Source organism: Pristiophorus japonicus, chromosome 1 (assembly GCF_044704955.1).
Source record: "Pristiophorus japonicus isolate sPriJap1 chromosome 1, sPriJap1.hap1, whole genome shotgun sequence".
NCBI classification, from domain to species: domain Eukaryota; kingdom Metazoa; phylum Chordata; class Chondrichthyes; family Pristiophoridae; genus Pristiophorus; species Pristiophorus japonicus.
This window is the reverse complement of record NC_091977.1, coordinates 16,055,910-16,078,133: the sequence shown is the minus strand read 5'-3', so window position 1 is coordinate 16,078,133 and position 22,224 is coordinate 16,055,910. Positions and strand designations below refer to the sequence as shown.

The 22,224-nt window shown below is 49.5% G+C and overlaps 1 protein-coding gene across 3 annotated transcripts in view; it reads left to right on the top strand.

Annotated features, from left to right (window-relative positions):
* Positions 1-22,224, top strand: part of mfsd10 (major facilitator superfamily domain containing 10) — a 90,839-nt gene that overhangs the window by 48,505 nt on the left and 20,110 nt on the right. For all 3 annotated transcript variants that reach the window (XR_011592973.1, XM_070877771.1, XM_070877775.1), the window contains 5 exons: positions 3,248-3,344; positions 6,547-6,650; positions 8,676-8,834; positions 9,435-9,623; positions 14,516-14,624. Coding sequence is in view for 2 of the 3 variants with exons in the window: in XM_070877771.1 (XP_070733872.1) it covers positions 3,248-3,344; positions 6,547-6,650; positions 8,676-8,834; positions 9,435-9,623; positions 14,516-14,624 (658 nt within the window). In the remaining variant the exon portion in view is untranslated. The remainder of the gene's footprint in view (positions 1-3,247; positions 3,345-6,546; positions 6,651-8,675; positions 8,835-9,434; positions 9,624-14,515; positions 14,625-22,224) is intronic.

Sequence of the window (22,224 nt, the reverse complement as noted above, 5' to 3'; positions counted from 1 at the left end):
GAGCAACACAAGGCGGCCCTGTGTTTTCCTGCACTGTACGATGACCTGTGTGAAACAGCAGGGCGGGCTGAGATATCCTGCTACTCACAGCAGGCCTTCTTCTTTAATGCCTTCTCCGAGAATGTTGTGTTCATCACGGTGAGGGCTGGGGAGTTAAAATCCAATATCCTGTTTTGGTTATATTAATATAAAATGGCAGGCATGTACTCCATTAATATCCACATCCTCCAAGTTTTCCTGAATTACTTCTTCAAGTAGAGAAGGATGGAATGACTTTTCCATCTAGTTTAGACTTGTCTTGGTACCGGAACCCCCAAAAAAAGATCAGTGGGCAGTGCTAAGGCTGCAGTACATTCTGTTCTGCTGGTTGGCTTGCACACAGCTTTAGTGCCTGTTTCTCAGTCCCCACACTGATGGGGACCTTCTGCAGTGAGGGCTGGGACTGGGATCATACTGTGCATAGGAAGGCGCAGCAAGGGCCAATAGCGAGACTGTGAGGTGGTGAGGCTCACATTGCGTACTGTGAATTCCACGTAGAGCGAGGTCCTGTGGGAAGGAGGGAGGACAGTAGGAGCATCTTTGAGTTTGTGTGTATGTATTGGCACATGCGGCGGAGCCTGGACTCCGGACTTCTTGGATCCCCTTGCCACTGGACCAAGACCTTGCTCTGTCAAGCCTGTGTGACAGCAACGGCCACCCCACACTAAAAGAATTCGCGCGCAGGCATCTTCCACCGTTTAACATGAGTTCATCGGTCACCTGAGTACTCAGTTTTAGTGTGGAAGCAAGTCATCCTCGACCCCGAGGGGCTGCCTATAATGTAAATAATAAAATGCTGGGGAAATGGAACATTTCCAGCCCAGATACGGCAAGGCTAGCTGCTGAGGAAAGCTCCTCTATAGCAACAGAAGTAAGCCATTCAGTCCCTTGAGGCTGTTCCACCCCATTCAGTTAGATCGTGGCTGATCTGCACCGCAACACTATTTACCCGCCTTTGATCCATATCCCTTGATACCCTTACTTAACAAAAACTACCTTCCTCAGTCTCCAAAGTTTCAATTGACCCCCCCAATAGCCATAGTCTTTTGGGGGAGAGCATTCCAGATTTCCACTACCCTTGGTGTTGTGCATGTATATACCCTGTACACGCAATGTACAGTTATATAAGACCATTGAATGTATCTTTACACTGTATACAATATACCTGTACCACTAGAGGGTGCAACTGGTGGAGACCTCGGGGTCACCTGCATACTACAGGTATAAAAGGGAGCCCGCCTTACTGTACCCTTATTCAGGAGCTGCAATAAATGGACTAAGGTCACAACAGTTGAAATACAATACCTTATCTTTTGGAGTCATTACTAGAGCGCTTACAGACACAGCACTTGGTGTGAGAAAATGCTTCCTGACATCGCCCCTGAACAGCCTCATTTTAAGATTATGTGCCCCTTTATTCTGGATTCCCCCACCAGAGGAAATAGTTTCTCTGAATCTGCTATCTGACCCTTTTATCATTTTGAACACCTCAATTAGATCACCCTTCAACCGTCTAAACTCCAGGGGATACAACACAAGTGTCCTCATAACCAAGTCCCAGTATAATCTTGGTAAATTGACACTGTGCCCTCTCTAAGGCCAATATATTCTTATATTATACTTATATTAGGCTGACACTCCCAGTGCAGTGCTGAGGGAGTGCTGCACTGTCAGAGGTGCCGTCTTTCAGATGAGACGTTAAACCGAGGCCCCGTCTGCTCTCTCCGGTGGACGTCAAAGATCCCACGGCACACTTCGAAAAAGCACTGGGGATTTCTCCCCAGTGTCCTGGCCAATATTTATCCCTCAATCAACACAGCGAAACAGATTATCGGGTCATTATCAAGTTGCTGTTTGTGCGGGAGCTTGCTGTGCACAAATTGGCTACTGCATTTTCCTGCATTACAACACTGGCTACATTTCAGCTGTAAAGTGCTTTGGGACGTCCTGAGGTCGTAATCGGCGGCTATATGAATGCAAGTTCGTTCTTTATCGGTGGATAAACTAGTTGAGCCATCAGAGTACATGGTTACTGCTAGTGCTCTGTATTACCAGTCAAGCTCCTGTGATGTTGCACACGGTGATTCAAGATCAAATGTATTTTTCAACTGAAGCAGGGTTAAAGGGCTGGGGTTAAACGGACCAGAGCACGCAGACATAATTCTTTCGCCATTTTAAAGTCATACAGTGCGTCTTTTATTTTAGAATTCTAGAATGATACAGCACAGAAGGAGACTGTTTGGCCTATCGTGTCTGTGCCGGCTCTTTGGTAGAACTCGCCAATTAATCTCACTCCCTGGCTCTTTCTCCATAATCCTGTAATGGTCCTACAAGGACATATCCAATTCTCTTTTGAAAGTTACTATTGAATCTGCTACCACCGCCCTTTCAGGCAGTGCGTTCCAGATCATAACAACTCGCTGCGTTAAAAAAATGTTTCCTCATTTTGCCTCTGGTTCTTTTGTCAATCACCTTAAATCCGTGTCCTCTGGTTACCGACCCTTCGCCACTAGAAACAGTTTCTCCTTATTTACTTAAGATCATGTCATATGATCTTCAACACCTCTATCAAATCTCATCTTAACTTTCTCTGTTCTAAGGAGAACAACCCCAGCTTCTCCAGTCTATCCGTATACCTGAAGCCCCTCATTCCTGGTACCATTCTAGTAAATCTCCTCTACACCCTCTCCAAGGCCTGAACATGCTGTGGTGCCCAGAATCAGACACAATATTCCAGCTGCGGTTTAACCAGCATTTCAGAATAACTTCCTTGCTTTTGTACTTGCTTCCTCTATTAATGAAGTAAAGGATCCCATATGCTTTTTTAACAGCCTTCTCAACCTGTCCTGCTACCTGCAAAGATTTGTGTACATACAAATAGACTTGTTGCTGTAGTTAAATAGCAAAATGTATGTAATTTGGGATTTAGAGCAGTTTCTCTGCAGTATAGGCTGAGGCACTGGCGAGACAAGATGGAGGTGTAGAGCACCACCACTGGTGGGAAGGTGTAACTACAGTGTGACACGTTTACGTGGGCAGTTTGCATTGTAAATGTGGACGGAGGGAACAAGTTGACAGAAAAGAGTGTCAAAAACACGTCATGTAATTTTATTTTTTAGACAAAGTAGAATGCAGATGTTATATTTTCAATATATAGATTATTTCTCGCTCTACTCTGACTTAACCTCTCTCTGCCTTTTTTTGACAGAATGGTGTTTTCCAATCGCTGCAGCACTCCGTGGACTGGTTTGCTGATACGATCAGGGTTCCCAGTGTGAGAAAGTACAACAGTGTCCTCTTTGGGGGTAAGAATATTTTACTCGGTCGAAGGCAGCTACCGTGTATAATGTAATATAGCATTGCAGGACGTACTGTTCATTAAAGACACAGCAGTGTAACTTGGTATGGTGCAATGTTATTGCTTCATCGAGTGTACACTGCTGTACGATGGCGTGTGATAGTGTAACATAGTGTGGTGTTACAGTGGTGTGAAAATGGTCACGATAAGATTGGAGGAGGTTGAGAGACATTTCCCTATGCGGAGAGTTGTTGAAACATGGAATAACGTGCTACGGAAAGTAGTTGAAGCAGGGACCATCGCAAATAAACCAGCCAATGTTTGTTTAAATTTACTTGTTCATGGGAAGGCCAGCATTTATTGCCCATCCCTAATTGCCCTTGAAACGGTGATGGTGGTGAGCCACAGCCTTGAACTGCTGTTCCTTGCAGCAGTTTGGTACAATCGAGTGGCTGGCTAGGAAATTTCAGAGGGCAGTTAAGAGAGTCAACCCTATTGCTGTGGGTCTGGAGTCACCTATAGGCCAGGCCGGGTAAGGGCTGCAGATTTCCTTCCCTAAAGGACATTAGTTTTTACAATAATCCTGTAGATTTATGGTCACCATTACTGATACTAGCTTTTTATTCTAGATTTATTTAATTAACTGAATTTAAATTCCCCAGCTGCCATGGTGGGATTTGAACGCGTGTCTCCGGATCATTAGACCCGGCCTCTGGATTACTGGTCCTGTAACAGGACCACTATGCTACTGTTCCCAAAGAATCCTCTCCAAAATTGGTTTTGTAAGACATCAACAACAACTTACACTTCACAAAAAGGGTAGTGGAATTCTGGAACTCTCTCCCCGAGAAGGCTGCGGTTGCTGGGGGATAATTGGAGCTTTCAAGACTGAGGTGCAGAGATTTTTGTTGGGTAAGGGTATCAAGAGATATGGAGTTAAGGCGGGTTGATGGAGTTGAGGTACAGATCAGCCTCGATCTGATTGAATGGCAGAACAGGCTCGAGGGGCTGAATGGCCTCCTCCTATTCCCAATGTAACAGGCTCGAGGAGCTGAATGGCCTCCTCCTGTTCCCAATGTAACAGGCTCGAGGAGCTGAATGGCCTCCTCCTGTTCCTAATGTAACAGGCTCGAGGGGCTGAATGGCCTCTTCCTGTTCCCAATGTAACAGGCTCGAGGAGCTGAATGGCCTCCTCCTGTTCCCAATGTAACAGGCTCGAGGGGCTGAATGGCCTCCTCCTGTTCCCAATGTAACAGGCTCGAGAGGCTGAATGGCCTCCTCCTGTTCCCAATGTAACAGGCTCGAGGGGCTGAATGGCCTCCTCCTGTTCCCAATGTAACAGGCTCGAGGGGCTGAATGGCCTCCTCCTGTTCCCAATGTAACAGGCTCGAGGGGCTGAATGGCCTCCTTCTGTTCCTAATGTAACAGGCTCGAGGGGCTGAACGGCCTCCTCCTGTTCCCAATGTAACAGGCTCGAGGGGCTGATTAAGAACATAAGAACATAAGAACATAAGAATTAGGAACAGGAGTAGGCCATCTAGCCCCTCGAGCCTGCTCCGCCATTCAACAAGATCATGGCTGATCTGGCCGTGGACTCAGCTCCACTTACCCGCCCGCTCCCTGTAACCCTTAATTTCCTTATTTGTTAAAAATCTATCTATCTGTGACTTGAATACATTCAATGAGCTAGCCTCAACTGCTTCCTTGGCAGAGAATTCCACAGATTCACAACCCTCTGGGAGAAGAAATTCCCTCTCAACTCTGTTTTAAATTGGCTCCCCCGTATTTTGAGGCTGTGGCCCCAAGTTCTAGTCTCCCCGACCAGTGGAAACAACCTCACTGCCTCTATCTTGTCTATCCCTTTCATTATTTTAAATGTTTCTATAAGATCACCCCTCATCCTTCTGAACTCCAACAAGTAAAGACCCAGTCTACTCAATCTATCATCATAAGGTAACCCCCTCATCTCCGGAATCAGCCTCGTGAATCGTCTCTGTACCCACTCCAAAGCTAGTATATCCTTCCTTAAGTAAGGTGACCAAAACTGCACACAGTACTCCAGGTGCGGCCTCACCAATACCCTATACAGTTGCAGCAGGATCTCCCTGCTTTTGTACTCCATCCCTCTCGCAATGAAGGCCAACATTCCATTCGCCTTCCTGATTACCTGCTGCACCTGCAAACTAACTTTTTGGGATTCATGCACAAGGACCCCCAGGTCCCTCTGCACCGCAGCATGTTGTAATTTCTCCCCATTCAAATAATAATCCCTTTTACTGTTTTTTCTAAGGTGGATGACCTCACATTTTCTGTCATTGTATTCCATCTGCCAAACCTTAGCCTATTCGCTTAACCTATCTAAATCTCTTTGCAGCCTCTTTGTGTCCTCTACACAACCCGCTTTCCCACTAATCTTTGTGTCATCTGCAAATTTTGCTACACTACACTCTGTCCACTCTTCCAGGTCATCTATGTATATATAGCCTCCTCCTGTTCCTAATGTAACAGGCTCGAGGGGATGAATGGCCTCCTCCTGTTCCCAATGTAACAGGCTCGAGGGGCTGAATGGCCTCCTCCTGTTCCTAATGTAACAGGCTCGAAGGGCTGAATGGCCTCCTCCTGTTCCTAATGTAACAGGCTCGAGGGGCTGAATGGCCTCCTCCTGTTCCTAATGTAACAGGCTCGAGGGGCTGAATGGCCTCTTCCTGTTCCCAATGTAAAGGCTCGAGGGGCTGAATGGCCTCTTCCTGTTCCCAATGTAAAGGCTCGAGGGGCTGAATGGCCTCCTTCTGTTCCCAATGTAACAGGCTCGAGGGGCTGAATGGCCGCCTCCTGTTCCCAATGTAACAGGCTCGAGGGGCTGAATGGCCTCCTCCTGTTCCCAATGTAACAGGCTCGAGGGGCTGAATGGCCTCCTGTTCCTAATGTAACAGGCTCGAGGGGCTGAATGGCCTCCTGTTCCGAATGTAACAGGCTCGAGGGGCTGAATGGCTCCCTCCTGTTCCTAATGTAACAGGCTCGAGGAGCTGAATGGCCTCCTCCTGTTCCCAATGTAACAGGCTCGAGGGGCTGAATGGCTCCCTCCTGTTCCTAATGTTCCTAACTTGTTGGACTTGACAGCAACTGGCTTAAGGCCTAGTTTCGGCCCAAGGTGAGAGCACAGGATGCCTGGTTGACTAATGTGTGCCCATTCCTTTCCTTGCCTCCAGGGCTCATTGGATCCATCTTCTCAGTGCTGCAGTTCCTCGTGGCTCCCGTGACCGGCGCCGCCTCCGATTACTTCGGCCGGAGGCTGCTGATGATGCTGACCTCGGTAGGTGTGTCTGTCCCATCGGAAACGAGTCCCCCGCTGGCGGTCAGCCCAGTGTTCGGAGAGTGGGAGCTCTAGTCTCCTGCTCGCCTGGGCGACGATGATATGAGGTTGGGGGGGGGGGGGGGGTGGGACAATCCTCTCCCATCGGACGAGATTATCCCGCTGGATGCCAAGCCAGTGTTCGGAGACTGGAACTGTGGTCTCCACTCATCGGGACTATTTGGAAGGAGGTCGGACTGTTATCACATGGCCAAGGCTCAATCCAGTGTTCCTTATTTTTACACTTGTTACTAAGCTCCCACAAACAGCAATGTGATAATGACCAGATAATCTGCTTTAGTGATGCTGGCTGAGGGATAAATACTGGCCAGGACACCGGGGATAACTCTCCTGCTCTTCTTCGAAACAATGCTGCGGGATTCTTTACGTCCATCTGAGAGAGCAGACGGGGCCTCAGTTTAACATCTCATCTGAAAGACGGCACCTCCGACAGTATGGCACTCCCTCAGCACTGCATTGGAGTGTCAGCCTAGATTACTTTGATCTATTCACAGTAGAAACCCCTTTCCATAATCTAGGAGACCGTAAATATGCACGAGGAGGTCCCCTAACCTCTTAGTTTCACTGCGTTGGCTGTACAGCGCTTTGGGCTACCTGAGGTTGCATTAGCCTACGCAATAACCATTTTGATGACCGGGACTCTTTCTGTGAAACAGTCACTAGCTTTTTTTTTCAGTGTTTGTTTTCAGGATGTGGTCGTCGCTGACAAGGTCGGTATTTATGGCCCAGCCCTAATTGCCCTAGAAGGTGGTAGTGGTGACCTTTCTCCTTGGAACCGCTGCAGTCCTTGTGCTGATCATGCTCCCACGATGGTGTCAGGTAGAGAACTGCAGGATTTAGAACCATACAGCACAGAAGGAGGCCGTTCAGTCCGTCTCGCTTGTGCCAGCTCTTCTGAAAGAGCTGTCCAATTTAGTCCCGTCCACCAGCCTTTTCTCCCATAATCCTGCAAATTAGTCTTGACCCAGTGATGATGTAGGAACGGGCGATGTGCAGGTGTGGGACCTGGAGGGAAGCTTGAAGTTAACGGTTTTCCCATCCGCGCTCTTGTCCTTCCTAATGGGGCAGAGATCGCAGGGTAAGTGTCCTTCCTGGTGGGGCAGAGGTCACAGGGTAAGGGTCCTTCCTGGTGGGGCAGAGGTCACAGGGTAAGGATCCTTCCTGGTGGGGCAGAGGTCACAGGGTAAGGGCCCTTCCTGGTGGGGCAGAGGTCACAGGGTAAGGGCCCTTCCTGATGGGGCAGAGGTCACAGGGTAAGGGTCCTTCCTGGTGGGGCAGAGGTCACAGGGTAAGGATCCTTCCTGGTGGGGCAGAGGTCACAGGGTAAGGGCCCTTCCTGATGGGGCAGAGGTCACAGGGTAAGGGCCCTTCCTGATGGTGCAGAGGTCACAGGGTAAGGGCCCTTCCTGATGGGGCAGAGGTCACAGGGTAATGGCCCTTCCTGATGGGGCAGAGGTCACAGGATAAGGATCCTTCCTGGTGGGGCAGAGGTCACAGGGTAAGGGCCCTTCCTGATGGGGCAGAGGTCACAGGGTAAGGGTCCTTCCTGGTGGGGCAGAGGTCACAGGGTAAGGATCCTTCCTGGTGGGGCAGAGGTCACAGGGTAAGGGCCCTTCCTGATGGGGCAGAGGTCACAGGGTAAGGGCCCTTCCTGATGGTGCAGAGGTCACAGGGTAAGGGCCCATCCTGATGGGGCAGAGGTCACAGGGTAATGGCCCTTCCTGATGGGGCAGAGGTCACAGGGTAAGGATCCTTCCTGGTGGGGCAGAGGTCACAGGGTAAGGGCCCTTCCTGATGGGGCAGAGGTCACAGGGTAAGGGTCCTTCCTGATGGGGCAGAGGTCACAGGGTAAGGGTCCTTCCTGATGGGGCAGAGGTCACAGGGTTGGGGACCTGACAAAGGAACCTCGGTAGAAATGAACAGCTTGGCCATATCTCAACCGTTTTTTTCTCTCCCATTTCCCAGGTCGGGCTCATCGTTTCTTATGCACTGTGGGCTCTCTCCAGGAACTTTGGGATCTTCCTTCTGTCCCGGGTTGTAGGCGGGATCAGCAAAGGGAACGTCAGCCTGGCGACCGCCATCATCGCAGACCTGCCGACTCCACGGGCCCGCAGCAAGGGAATGGTGAGAGCTGCGATTTAATGTGTGTTGGCGGTCTGTGGTGGGGGGGGGGGTTTACCATTGTGGTTACCATTGTAACAATACTGTACTTGTACAGTGCCTCATCTGACAGTCTGGCACGCAAATTACACTGTGCAAATTACACTGTGCAAATTACACTGTGCAAATATTTAATAGAATGACAAAGAATTTTACAGCACAGAAACGGGCCATTATGCCCAATTGGTCCATGCTCGACACCAGTCTCCTCCCACCCTATCAGCAGATCCTTCTATTCCTTTCTCCCTCGTCTACATATCCAGCTTCCCCTTAAATGTATTTGTTTCAACCACTCCCTGTGGTAGCGAGTTTCGCATTCTCACCACTCTCTGGGTTAAGATGTTTCTGCGGAATTACTGTGTTGACATGATATTCTTTTGTGTGTGGGAGCTTGCTGTGCGTAAACTGGCTGCCGCGTTTCCTACTTTACAACAGCGGCTACATTTTGGAAGTATATTCATTGGCTGTAAAGCGCTTTGGGACGCGCCGAGGTTGTGAAAGGCGCTCATAAATGCAAGTCTTTCTTTTTCTAATCGCAGGCATCTTTTACTCCCCTTCCTGCAGGCGATGATTGGTATTGCGTTTTCTCTTGGTTTCACGGTTGGGCCCATGATGGGGGCCTACTTTGCATCGAGTGCTGAGAAGGACAAAGCTTTCTTCCTGCAGCCCGCACAGCTAGCGATGATGTTCGCCGTGTCAGACCTGCTCTTCATCTTCTTCTTCCTCCCGGAGACCCTCCCCAAAGAGAAACGGGTAAGGAATGAGCAATCGTACTTTCTGGCAGGCCTTTGAGTAGCAGCACGGAGATTGGGGGTGGGGAGGGGGGAGGGGGTGTGAGTATTGGGGGAGGGATGCGGGGATTGGGGCGAGGGGATGCGGGGATTGGGAGAGGGGGTGCGGGGATTGGGAGAGAGGGTGCATGGATTGGGAGAGGGGGTGCGTAGATTGGGAGAGGGGGTGCGTGGATTGGGAGAGAGGGTGCGGGGATTGGGAGAGGGGGTGCGGGGATTGGGAGAGGGGGTGCGGAGATTGGGAGAGGGGGTGCGTGGATTGGGGGAGGGGGTGCGTGGATTGGGGTAGAGGGTGCGTGGATTGGGGGAGGGGGTGCGTGGATTGGGGGAGGGGGTGCGTGGATTGGGGGAGGGGGTGCGTGGATTGGGGGAGGGGGTGCGTGGATTGGGGGAGGGGGTGCGTGGATTGGGGGAGGGGGTGCGTGGATTGGGGGAGGGGGTGCGTGGATTGGGGGAGGGGGTGCGTGGATTGGGAGAGGGGGTGCGTGGATTTGGGGAGGGGATGCACTGTTTGGGGAGGAGGTGTGGTGATTGGAGGGAGGGGTTGCAGATATTTGGGTCGGGTGCGGAGATTTGGGGGGTGCATTGAATAGGGGAGGGGGAGGGGGATTGGGGGGAGCGGGGATTGGGGGGAGGGGGATTGGGGGGTGGGGGTGGTGGATTGGGGAGGAGGAGGTGGATTGGGAGCAGGGGTAGGGGAGGTAGATTAGGGGGAGTGGGAGCATGGAGGAGGATCGGGGGGAGGGGGAGTGGGGATTGAGGGGAGGGGGCGGGGAGGATTGGCGGGAGGAGGAGGTGGATTGGGAGCGGGGGTAGGGGAGGTGGATTAGGGGGAGGGGGAGCAGGGAGGAGGATCGGGGGGAGGCAGAGCGAGGATTGAGGGAGTGGGTGCGGGGATTGGGGCGAGGGGAAGGTGCGGAGATTGGGGAGGGGGAGTGGGGATTGGAGTAAGTGGAGGGTGCGGGGATTGGGGCGAGGTGATGCGGGGATTGTGGCGAGGTGATGCGGGGATTGTGGCGAGGTGATGCGGGGATTGGGAGAGGGGGTGCGGGGATTGGGAGAGGGGGTGCGGGGATTGGGAGAGGGGGTGCGGGGATTGGGAGAGGGGGTGCGGGGATTGGGAGAGGGGGTGCGGGGATTGGGAGAGGGGGTGCGGGGATTGGGAGAGGGGGTGCGGGGATTGGGAGATGGGGTGCGGGGATTGGGAGATGGGGTGCGGGGATTGGGGGAGAGGGTGCGGGGATTGGGGGAGGGGTGCGTGGATTGGGAGAGGGGGTGTGTGCATTGGGAGAGGGGACGGGATGCGTGGATTGGGAGAGGGGAAGGGGTGCGTGGATTGGGAGAGGGGAAGGGGTGCGTGGATTGGGAGAGGGGAAGGGGTGCGGGGATTGGGGCGAGGGGAAGGTGCGGAGATTGGAGAGGGGGAGTGGGGATTGGAGTAAGTGGAGGGTGCGGGGATTGTGGCGAGGTGATGCGGGGATTGTGGCGAGGTGATGCGGAGATTGTGGCGAGGTGATCCGGGGATTGGGAGAGGGGGTGTGGGGATTGGGAGAGGGGGTGCGGGGATTGGGAGAGGGGGTGCGGGGATTGGGAGAGGGGGTGTGTGGATTGGGAGAGGGGACGGGATGCGTGGATTGGGAGAGGGGAAGGGGTGCGTGGATTGGGAGAGGGGAAGGGGTGCGGGGATTTGGGGAGGGGATGCACTGTTTGGGGAGGAGGTGTGGGGATTGGAGGGAGGGGTTGTAGATATTTGGGTAGGGTGCGGAGATTTGGGGGGGTGCATTGAATAGGGGAGGGGGATTGGGGGGAGCGGGGATGAGGGGGAGGTGGATTGGGGAGGAGGAGGTGGATTAGAGGGAGGGGGAACAAGGAGGAGGATCGGGGGGAGGCGGAGTGAGGATCGGGGGAGGGGGAGTGGGGATTGAGGGGATGGGGCGGGGGGGATTGGCGGGATTGTGGGGGGGAGAGGGAGCAGTGGATTAGGGGATTGGGGGGAGGGGGATTGGGGGGAGGTATTGGGGGAAGGGGGTTGGGGGGAGGGGAGCGGGGAATAGGGGAGGGTTGCAGGTATTGGGGGGGGGGAGGGGATTGGGGGAGGGGGAGTTGGGATTGGGGCGAGGGGTTGCGGGATGGGGATTGCCGGAGCGATGTGGAGATTGCGGGTGGAAGGCGTTTTGCGTCATCGGCACATGGTGAGGATGAAATGTGGAGGGTCTCACTGGGTCCGTTATCATGGTGTCAGCCGTGGCTCAGTGGGCAGCACTCTCGCCTCTGAGTCCGAAGGTTGTGGGTTCAAGTCCCACTCCAGGAACTTGAGCACAAAAATCCAGGCTGACCTCCAGTACAACATTGTGGGGTGTACCTTCACCACACAGACTACAGCGGCTCAAGAAGGCGGCTCACCACCACCTTCTCGAGGGCAATTGTGGATGGGCAATTAATGCCAGCCTTACCAGCGTCACCCACATCCTGTGAACAAATATTTAAAACAACCTTCAGACCCACAAAGTTCAAACTGGACAGTACAAAGTATAAGCACCAATTGGACAGTGTTGCCTGAGCCTCATAGAATAGAATCATAGGCCCGATTGTCAGGGTTTGAGGCGTTTGGCTACTCCCGGGTTACATTTCTGTCTCTGCTAGTTTTATGCTATTATTAAGCTCTATCTTATTGACTGTCGCACTGCTGCAGACAGAAATTTCACACTAGCGCATGTTGGAAATCAAACCCTATAAGGTCCAGAAGGGTATCCGGATCAGATCAGTATCTGTAAGCTTCTTTGACTCAACACAATTTTCTGGTCGCAAATAATCCTTATCGAGTTTGACCGAGTCCTGACACACTGAATATTTTAAGCAATAGGCAGACAGAGAAATAAACAATATTACCCGCTTTCGCTCTTGATAGAGAAAGTAACCATCATCGATTCTTACGTTCTTGTCTCTCTCTACCAACAAGTAAAGGAAAGCTTAAGATCTTTATAGAGCTCTAGTCATGCACACCCATCCTTTTAACTTTGATGATTCATTTACAACTCTTTACAATCTATATTAACAACTTGGAAGAAGGGATCGAGTGTAACGTAGCCAAGTTTGCTGACGATACAAAGATGGGAGGAAAAGTAATATGTGAGGTCACAAAAAATCTGTAAAAGGACATAGACAGGCTAAGTGAGTGGGCAAAAATTTGGCAGATGGAGTATGATGTTGGAAAGTGTGAGGTCATGCACTTCGGCAGAAAAAAATCTAAGAACAAGTTATTATTTAAATGGAGAAAGATTGCAAAATGCTGCAGTACAGCAGGACCTGGGGGTACTTGTGCATGAAACACAAAAGGATAGTATGCAGGTACAGCAAGTGATCAGGAAGGCTAATGGAATCTTGGCCTTTATTGCAAAGGCGATGGAGTATAAAAGCAGAGAAGTCTTGCTACAGCTGTACAAGGTTTTGGTGAGGCCTGGAATACTGCGCGCAGTTTTGGTTTCCATATTTACGAAAGGATATACTTGCTTTGGAGGCAGTTCAGAGAAGGTTCACTCGGTTGATTCCGGGGATGAGGGGGTTGACTTATGAGGAAAGGTTGAGTCGGTTGGGCCTCTACTCATTGGAATTCAGAAGAATGAGAGGTGATCTTATCGAAACGTATAAGATTATGAGGGGGCTTGACAAGGTGGATGCAGAGAGGATGTTTCCATTGATGGGGGAGACTAGAACTAGAGGGCACGATCTTAGAATAAGGGGCCGCCCATTTAAAACTGAGATGAGGAGGAATTTCTTCTCTGAGGGTTGTAAATCTGTGGAATTTGCTGCTTCAGAGAGCTGTGGAAGCTGGGACAGTGAATAACTTTAAGACCGAAATAGACAGTTTCTTAAACGATAAGGGGTTATGGGGAGCGGACAGGGAAGTGGACCTGAGTCCATGATCGGATCAGCCATGATCGTATTAAATGGCGGACCAGGCTCGAGGGGCCGTCTGGCCTACTCCTGCTCCTATTTCTTATGTTCTTATTATGGCGTGATTTCAGAGTTGTTTTTCAGTTTCCTAGCTGATCTGTTCATCATTGTTTGTGATATAGGTTACCCGTGTTCCCTATAATCTCCGTGACCGCACAGCGCTTTGGAGATCCCGTGCAGCCAGCTCACCTGCTTTTAAAGGGAAAAACCGTGCATGCGTGGAATTTTGATTGGGCCACGTGGCCCATTAAAGTGACTGCGCGGCCCAAAAGAAAATTAGCGGGATCGTTGTAGGCAACCCTCCTATCTGGGAGAACCTTGGTCCTTTATTCACCATTCGTTGCTAACAAAAGACATCTCCTTGCTGACAAAAGATTTTTCTCGCGAAATGTCATCCATACCCTGAAACATTCAGAGAATTATTTCTAGCTACAGCACAAGCTGTTTCTAAGTTTAAAAGAAAACAGAAACTGTAATCATATGAGAGTAAACAAAATCCTAATTGTACACACACATATATAAATAAGGTATCTTGCATACGGGCACTGCTGAGCTGGACACTCTTGGAAGCAGTTTTGGCATCTTGAGTTCAGCAGTGTCCCCATTCTGTCCAAATACCTGATTATTACAACAATGTCACCCAGAAGAGAAAAGAAAGACTTGCATTTATATGGCGCCTTTCACGACCTCAGGACATCCCAAAGCGCTTTCCAGCCAATGAAGTACTTTTGCAGTATAGTCACTTTGGTAATGTGGGAAATGCGGCAGCCAATTTGCGCACAGCAAGCTCCCACAAAAAGCACTGTGATGATGACCAGATCATCTGTGTTGGTGCTGTTTGTTGAGGGTTAAGCATAGGGTATCTTGCCCTCCGTCACTCTCCTCTGATTCCTGCCTCAGGTCTCCTCCATCTCGTCCACCTTTTGGGACGCCGTCGACCTCCTCAGTCCAGTGGCGTTATTTCGATTCTCCGCTGTCCGACGACGGATGGATTCTCCCTCTCCAGAAGGTGCGTAAATATCCCGCGACTCCCCTCGGAATCTCCGCCCCTTCTACTCCACCACCTGCCGATCGCTAAGTCAACTCCTGTGTAACCTGCCGGTGCTGGTGAGATGAGGGCCCCTTGCCAGAATACCGGCTCTCCTGGAATATAGGAATAGTGTTGGACAATAAAAACCCCAGAGGGCCATCTAGGTCGCTTCCTACTATCCTGGTCATCGCACGATACAACGATACTGGAGTTGTTGACTAATCATAGCAATCAATCTCTCTCTATTAGTCTACAGAACTAAAAACAGAACATGCTGGAAATCTCAGCGGGTCAGGCAGCATCTGTGGAGAGGAAGCAGAGTTAACGTTTCGGGTCGATGACCCTTCGTCAGAACTGGAGAGTGTTCTGAAAGAACGGATTCTACACAAGCACTGAAAGGGGGAGGAGAGGAAAGAACAAAAGGGAAGGTCTGTGATAGGGTGGAAGGCAGGAGAGATTAGAGAGACAAAAGGGATGATGGGCTGAATTCAAATGGTAATGCCAGGAGTTAGGAAAACATGAGTCAATGTAGGGTGTGAATGGCGGGATAATGACCAGCTGCCATTAGAGACAAGGACAAAAAAAGAAACAGGCTCGGGTCGTGGGGGGGGGGGGGGGTGGGGGGGCCGTGGGGCGGGGGGGCAAAGATTGGCAGCGGTTACGCTCTGAAATTGTTGAACTCGATGTTGAGTCCAGAAGGCTGTAAAGTGCCAAAACGAAAGATGAGGTGCTGTTCCTCGAGCTTCGTTGGAACAGTGGAGGAGACTGAGGTCAGAGTGGGAATGGAGTGGAGAATTAAAGTGACAGGCGACCGGAAGCTCAGGGTCACACTTACATAGAAACATAGAAAGTAGGTGCAGGAGTAGGCCATTCGGCCCTTTGAGCCTGCACCACCATTCAATAAGATCATGGCTGATCATTCCCTCAGTACTCCTTTCCTGCTTTCTCTCCATACCCCTTGATCCCCTTAGCCGTAAGGGCCACATCTAACTCCCTCTTGAATATATCCAATGAACTGGCATCAACAACATTCTGCGGCAGGGAATTCCACAGGTTAACAACTCTCTGAGTGAAGAAGTTTCTCCTCATCTCAGTCCTAAATGGCCTACCCCTTATCTTAAGACTATGTCCTCTGGTTCTGGACTTCCCCAACATCGGGAACAATCTACCCGAATCTAACCTGTCCCATCCCGTCTGAATCTTGCATGTTTCTATGAGATCCCCTCTCATCCTTCTAAACTCCAATGTATAAAGGCCCAGTTGATCCAGTCTCTCCTCAGATGTTAGTCCAGCCATCCCGGGAATCAGTCTGGTGAACCTTCGCTGCACTCCCTCAATAGCAAGAACGTCCTTCCTCAGATTAGGAGACCACAACTGAACACAATATTCCAGGTGAGGCCTCACCAAGGCCCTGTACAACTGCAGTAAGACCTCCGTGCTCCTATAATCAAATCCCCTAGCTATGAAGGCCAACATACCATTTGCCTTCTTCACCGCCTGCTGTACCTGTATGCCAACTTTCAATGACTGATGAACCATGACACCCAGGTCTCGCTGCACCTCCCCTTTTCCTAATCTGCCACCATTCAGATAATATTCTGTCTTCGCGTTTTTGCCCCCAAAGTGGATAACCTCACATTTATTCACATTATACTGCATCTGCCATGCATGGCAAACATTTAAAGATCACATGGATGAACTTCAGCAATTGTACATCCCTGACTGGAGTAAAAATAAAATGGGGAAGGTGGCTCAACCGTGGCTAACAAAGGAAATTAAGGATAGTGTTAAATCCAAGGAAGACGCATATAAAGTGGCCAGCAAACCTGAGGACTGGGAGAAATTTAGAATTCAGCAGAGGAGGACAATGGGTTTAATTAAGAGGGGGAAAATAGAGTACGAGAAGAAGCTTGCCGGGAACATAAAAACTGACTGCAAAAGCTTCTATAGATATGTGAAGAGAAAAAGATTAGTGAAGACAAACATAAGTCCCTTGCAGTCGGATTCAGGTGAATTTATAATGGGGAACAAAGAAATGGCGGACCAATTGAACAAATACATTGGTTCTGTCTTCACGTACTGTTCGAGCAGCGCGAGTCCGGGGTGTGTGGAGAGGCCTATAAAAGGCCCAACTTGTATAGCTGCAGAGGGGACAGAAGGCAAAAAAGAAGTAGAAAGAAATCGAAAGGTGACGTCACAGCCGAGGGGGTAAGTGATTGGCTGGTGATTGTTAAGTAGTTTTTCTTTTTCTTTTCTATATCAGCAATGTTGTTGCCAATTTAAGTTTATCTCGGAGTTAAGTCATGGCAGGACAACTCGGACACGTATTATGCTCCTCCTGTACGTGTGCGGGAAGTGTATCCGCCTCCAGCTCCTGACAAAGCGCGTTGCGGAACTGGAGCTGCGGGTGGATTCACTCTGGAGCATGCACGATGCTGGGAATTATGTGAATAGCACATTTAGTGAGTTGGTCTTACTGCAGGTAAAGGGTCCACAGCTAGATAGGGAATGGAAGACCAACAGGAAGAGCAGTGCATGGAAGGTAGTGCAGGGATCCCCTGCGGTCATCCCCCTGCAAAACATACACCGCTTTGGGTGCTGTTGGGGGGGATGACTCATCAGGGGAGAGCAGCAGCAGCCAAGTTCATGGCACCATGGCTGGCTCTGCTGCACAGGAGGGCAGGAAAAAGAGTGGGAGAGCGATAGTGATTGTAAGGGGAATAGATAGGCGTTTCTGCGGCCACAACTGCGACTCCAGGATGGTACTCCCTGATGCAAGGGTCAAGGATGTCTCGGAGCGGGTGCAGGACATTCTGAAAAGGGAGGGTGAGCAGCCAGTTGTCGTGGTGCATATAGGTAAAAAACGGGATGAGGTCCTACGAGACGAATTTAGGGAGCTAGGAGTTAAATTAAAAATTAGGACCTCAAAAGTAGTAATCTCAGGATTGCTACCAGTGCCACGTGCTAGTCAGAGTAGAAATTGCAGGATAGTTCAGATGAATACGTGGCTTGAGCAGTGGTGCAGAAGGGAGAGATTCAAATTCCTGGGACATTGGAACCGGTTCTGGGGGAGGTGGGACCAGTACAAACCGGACGGTCTGCACCTGGACAGGACCGGAACCAATGTCCTAGGGGGAGTGTTTGCCAGTGCTGTTTGGGAGGAGTTAAACTAATATGGCAGGGGGATGGGAACCTATACAGGGAGTCAGAGGGAATAAAATGGAGAGAGAAACAAAAGATAGAAAGGAGAATAGTAAAAGTGGAGGGTAGAGAAACCCAAGGCAAAAACAAAAAGGGCCACTTTACAGCAGAATTCTAAAGGGTCAAAGTGTGTTAAAAGACAAGCCTGAAGGCTCTATGCCTCAATGCGAGGAGTTTTCGGAATAAGGTGGACGAACTAACTGCGCAGATAGCAGTTAACGGGTATGATGTGATTGGCATCACGGAGACATGGCTCCAGGGTGACCCAGGCTGGGGACTCAACATCCAGGGGTATTCAGCATTTAGGAAGGATAGGCAGAGAGGAAAAGGAGGCAGGGTGGCGTTGCTGGTTAAAGAGGAAATTAATGCAATTGTAAGGAAGGACATTAGCTTGGATGATGTGGAATCGGTATGGGTGGAGCTACGGAATACCAAAGGGCAGAAAACGCTAGTGGGAGTTGTGTACAGGCCTCCAAATAGTAGTAGTGAGGTTGGGGACAGCATCAAACAAGAAATAAGGGATGTGTGCAATAAAGGTACAGCAGTAATCATGGGCGACTTTAATCTACATATTGATTGGGCTAACCTAACTGGGTGATGTGGAGAAGGATTTCCTGGAGTGTATTAGGGATGGTTTTTTAGACCAATATGTCAAGGAACCAACCAGAGAGCTGGCCATCCTAGACTGGGTGATGTGTAATGAGAAAGGACTAATTAGTAATCTTGTTGTGCGAGGCTCCTTGGGGAAGAGTGACCATAATATGGTAGAATTCTTTATTAAGATGGAGAGTGACAAAGTTAATTCAGAAACTAGGGTCCTGAACTTAAGGAAAGGTAACTTTAATGGTATGAGGCGCGAATTGGCTAGATTCGACTGGCAAATGATACTTAAAGGGTTGACGGTGGATAGACAATGGCAAACCTTTAAAGATCACATGGATGAACTTCAGCAATTGTACATTCCTGTCTGGAGTAAAAATAAAACGGTGAAGGTGGCTCAACCGTGGCTAACAAGGGAAATTAAGGATAGTGTTAAATCCAAGGAAGAGGCATACAAATTAGCCAGAAAAAGTAGCAAGCCAGAGGACTTAGAATACAGCAGAGGAGGACAAAGGGTTTAATTAAGAAGGGGAAAATAGAGTATGAGAGAAAGCTTGCCGGAAACATAAAAAATGACTGCAAAAGTTTCCATAGATATGTGAAGAGAAAAAGATTAGTGAAGACAAATGTTGGAAGTTGGCATACAGGTACAGAAGGCGGTAAAGAGGGCAAATGGTATGTTGGCCTTCAAAGGAAGGGGATTTGAGTAGAGGAGCAGGGAAGTCTTACAGGGCCTTGGTGAGGCCCCACCTGGAATATTGTGTTCAGTTTTGGTCTCCTAATCTGAGGAAGGACGTTCTTGCTATTGAGGGAGTGCAGCGGAGGTTCACCAGACTGATTACCGGGATGGCAGGACTGACATATGAGGAGAGACTGGATCGACTGGGCCTGTATTCACTGGAGTTTAGAAGGATGATAAGGAATCTCATAGAAACATATAAAATTCTGACAGGACTGGACAGGTTAGATGCAGGAAGAATGTTCCGATGTTGGGGGAAGTCCAGAACCAGGGGACATGGTCTTAGGATAAGGGGTAAGCCATTTAGGACTGAGATGAGGAGGAACTACTTCACTCAGAGAGTTGTTAACCTGTGGAATTCTCTACCGCAGAGAGTTGTTGATGCCAGTTCATTGGATATATTCAAGAGGGAGTTAGATATGGCCATTGCGGCTAAAGGGATCAAGGGGTATGTAGAGAAAGCAGGAACGGGGTACTGAAGGAATGATCAGCCATGATCTTATTGAATGGTGGTGCAGACGCGAAGGGCCGGATGGCCTACTCCTGAACCTATTTTCTATGTTTCTATGTTTCACGATGGAAGACACAAATAACCTTCCGGAAGTACTAGGGGACCGAGGGTCTAGTGAGAAAGAGGAACTGAAGGATCTCCTTATTAGGCAGGAAATTAATGGGATTGAAGGCCGATAAATCCCCAGGGCCGAATAGTCTGCATCCCAGAGTACTTAAGGAAATGGCCCTAGAAATAGTGGATGTATTGGAGATCATTTTCCAACAGTCTATTGACTCTGGATCCATTCCTATGGACTGGAGGGTAGCTAATGTAACACCACTTTTAAAAAAGGGAGGGAGAGAGAAAGCGGGTAATTATAGACCGGTTAGCCTTACATCAGTAGTGGGGAAAATGTTGGAATCAATTATTAAGGATGAAATAGCAGTGCATTTGGAAAGCAGATTCAGGATCGGTCCAAGTCAGCATGGATTTATGAAAGAGAAATCATGCTTGACAAATCTTCTGGACTTGCGCACTGAACAGAGGTGTTCCGCAAAGTGGTCACCCAATCTACGCTTGGTCTCCCCAATGTAGAGGAGACCACATTGTGAGCAGTGAATGCAGTATACTAAATTGAAAGAAGTACAAGTAAATTGCTGTTTAACTGGAAGGAGTATTTGGGGCCCTGGATAGTGGGAAGGGAGGAGGTAAAAGGGCAGGTGTTGCATCTCCTGTGCTTGCATGGGAAGGTGCCGTGGGAAGGGGAGGGGGTGCTGGGGGTGACTCCGGAATGGACCAGGGTGTCGCGGAGGGAGCAGTCCCTTCGGAATGCTGAGAGGGGAGGGGAAGATGTGATTGGTGGTGGGATCACGCTGGAGGTGGCGGATATGGCAGAGGATGATCCGTTGAACGTGGAGGCTGGTGGGGTGAAAGGTGAGGACAAGGGGAACCCTGTCATGGCTCTGAGAGGGAGGGGAAGGGGTGAGAGCAGAGGTGCGGGAAATAGAAGGGTCATCGACCTGAAACGTTAACTCTGCTTTCTCTCCACAGGTGCTGCCTGACTTGCTGAGATTTCCAGCATTCTCTGTTCTTATTCCAGATTCCAGCATCCGCAGTATTTGTCTTTTGTATTAAGTCTACAGAACTAGACGGATTGTGGTCTTTTTTATCTAACAATTCCTATGTTTCAATGAGGAATGGGTTCCAATGAGGAGGCTAGAATTGGAGGGGCGCAGAGATCTCGGAGGGTTGTCCCGAGAATCTCAGTGAAGTGGAATGGCGAGTATGTGAAATTTGAGGGGTAATTTTAACCTAACTCACGGAACCCACGGGATTGGTCGGAATGCCGGTTTTACAGAAGGCATTTGATAAAGTGTCACATGAAAGGTTACTGCACAAGATAAAAGTTGACAGGGTTGGGGGTAATATATATTTGCTTGGATCGAGGATTGGCTAACTAACAGAAAACCGAGAGTCTGGATAAAAGGGTCATTTTCCGGTTGGCAAACAGTAACTAGTGGGGTGCCGCAGGGATCGGTGCTGGGTCCTCAACTATTTACAATCTATATTAATGACTTGGATGAAGTAACTGAGTGTAATGTAGCCAAGTTTGCTTATGATACAAAGATGGGTGGGAAAGCAAACAAAGAGTCGGGACAAATGGTTCATTCTCGGGTTGGCAATCGGTAACTACAGGGATCAGTGCTGGGGCCCCAACTATTTACAATTTATATTAATGACTTGGAAGAAGGGACCGAGTGTAATGTAGCCAGGTTTGCTGACAATAGAAAGATGGAAGGAAAAGCAATGTGTGAGGAGGACACATAAAATCTGCAAAAGGACATAGACAGGTTAAGTGAGTGGGCAAAAATTTGGCAGATGGAGTATAATGTTGGAAAGTGTGAGGTCATGCACTTTGGCAGAAAAAAATCAAAGAGCAAGTTATTATTTAAATGGAGAAAGATTGCAAAGTGCTGCAGTACAGCGGGACCTGGGGCTACTTGTGCATGAAACACAAAAGGTTAGTATGCAGGTATAGCAAGTGATCAGGAAGGCCAATGGAATCTTGGCCTTTATTGCAAAGGGGATGGAGTTTAAAAGCAGGGAAGTCTTGCTACAGTTGTACAGGGTATTGGTGAGGCCACACCTGGAATACTGCGTAAAGTTTTGGCTTCCATATTTAAGAAAGGATATACTTGCTTTGGAGGCAGTTCAGAGAAGGTTCACTAGGTTGATTCCAGAGATGAGGGGGTTGACTTATGAGGAAAGGTTGAGTAGGCTGGGCCTCTACTCAACCTTTCCTCATTGGATAGAGGATTGGAATTCAGAAGAATGAGAGGTGATCTTATTGAAACGTATAAGATTATGAGGGGGCTTGACCTGGTGGATGAGGAGAGGATGTTTCCACTGATGGGGGGGACTAGAACTAGGGGGCACAATCTTAGAATTAGAGGCCATCCATTTAAGACTGAGATAGGACAGTTTCTTAACCGATAAGGGGTTATGGGTAGTGGGCAAGGCAGTGGACTTGAGTCCATGATCGTATT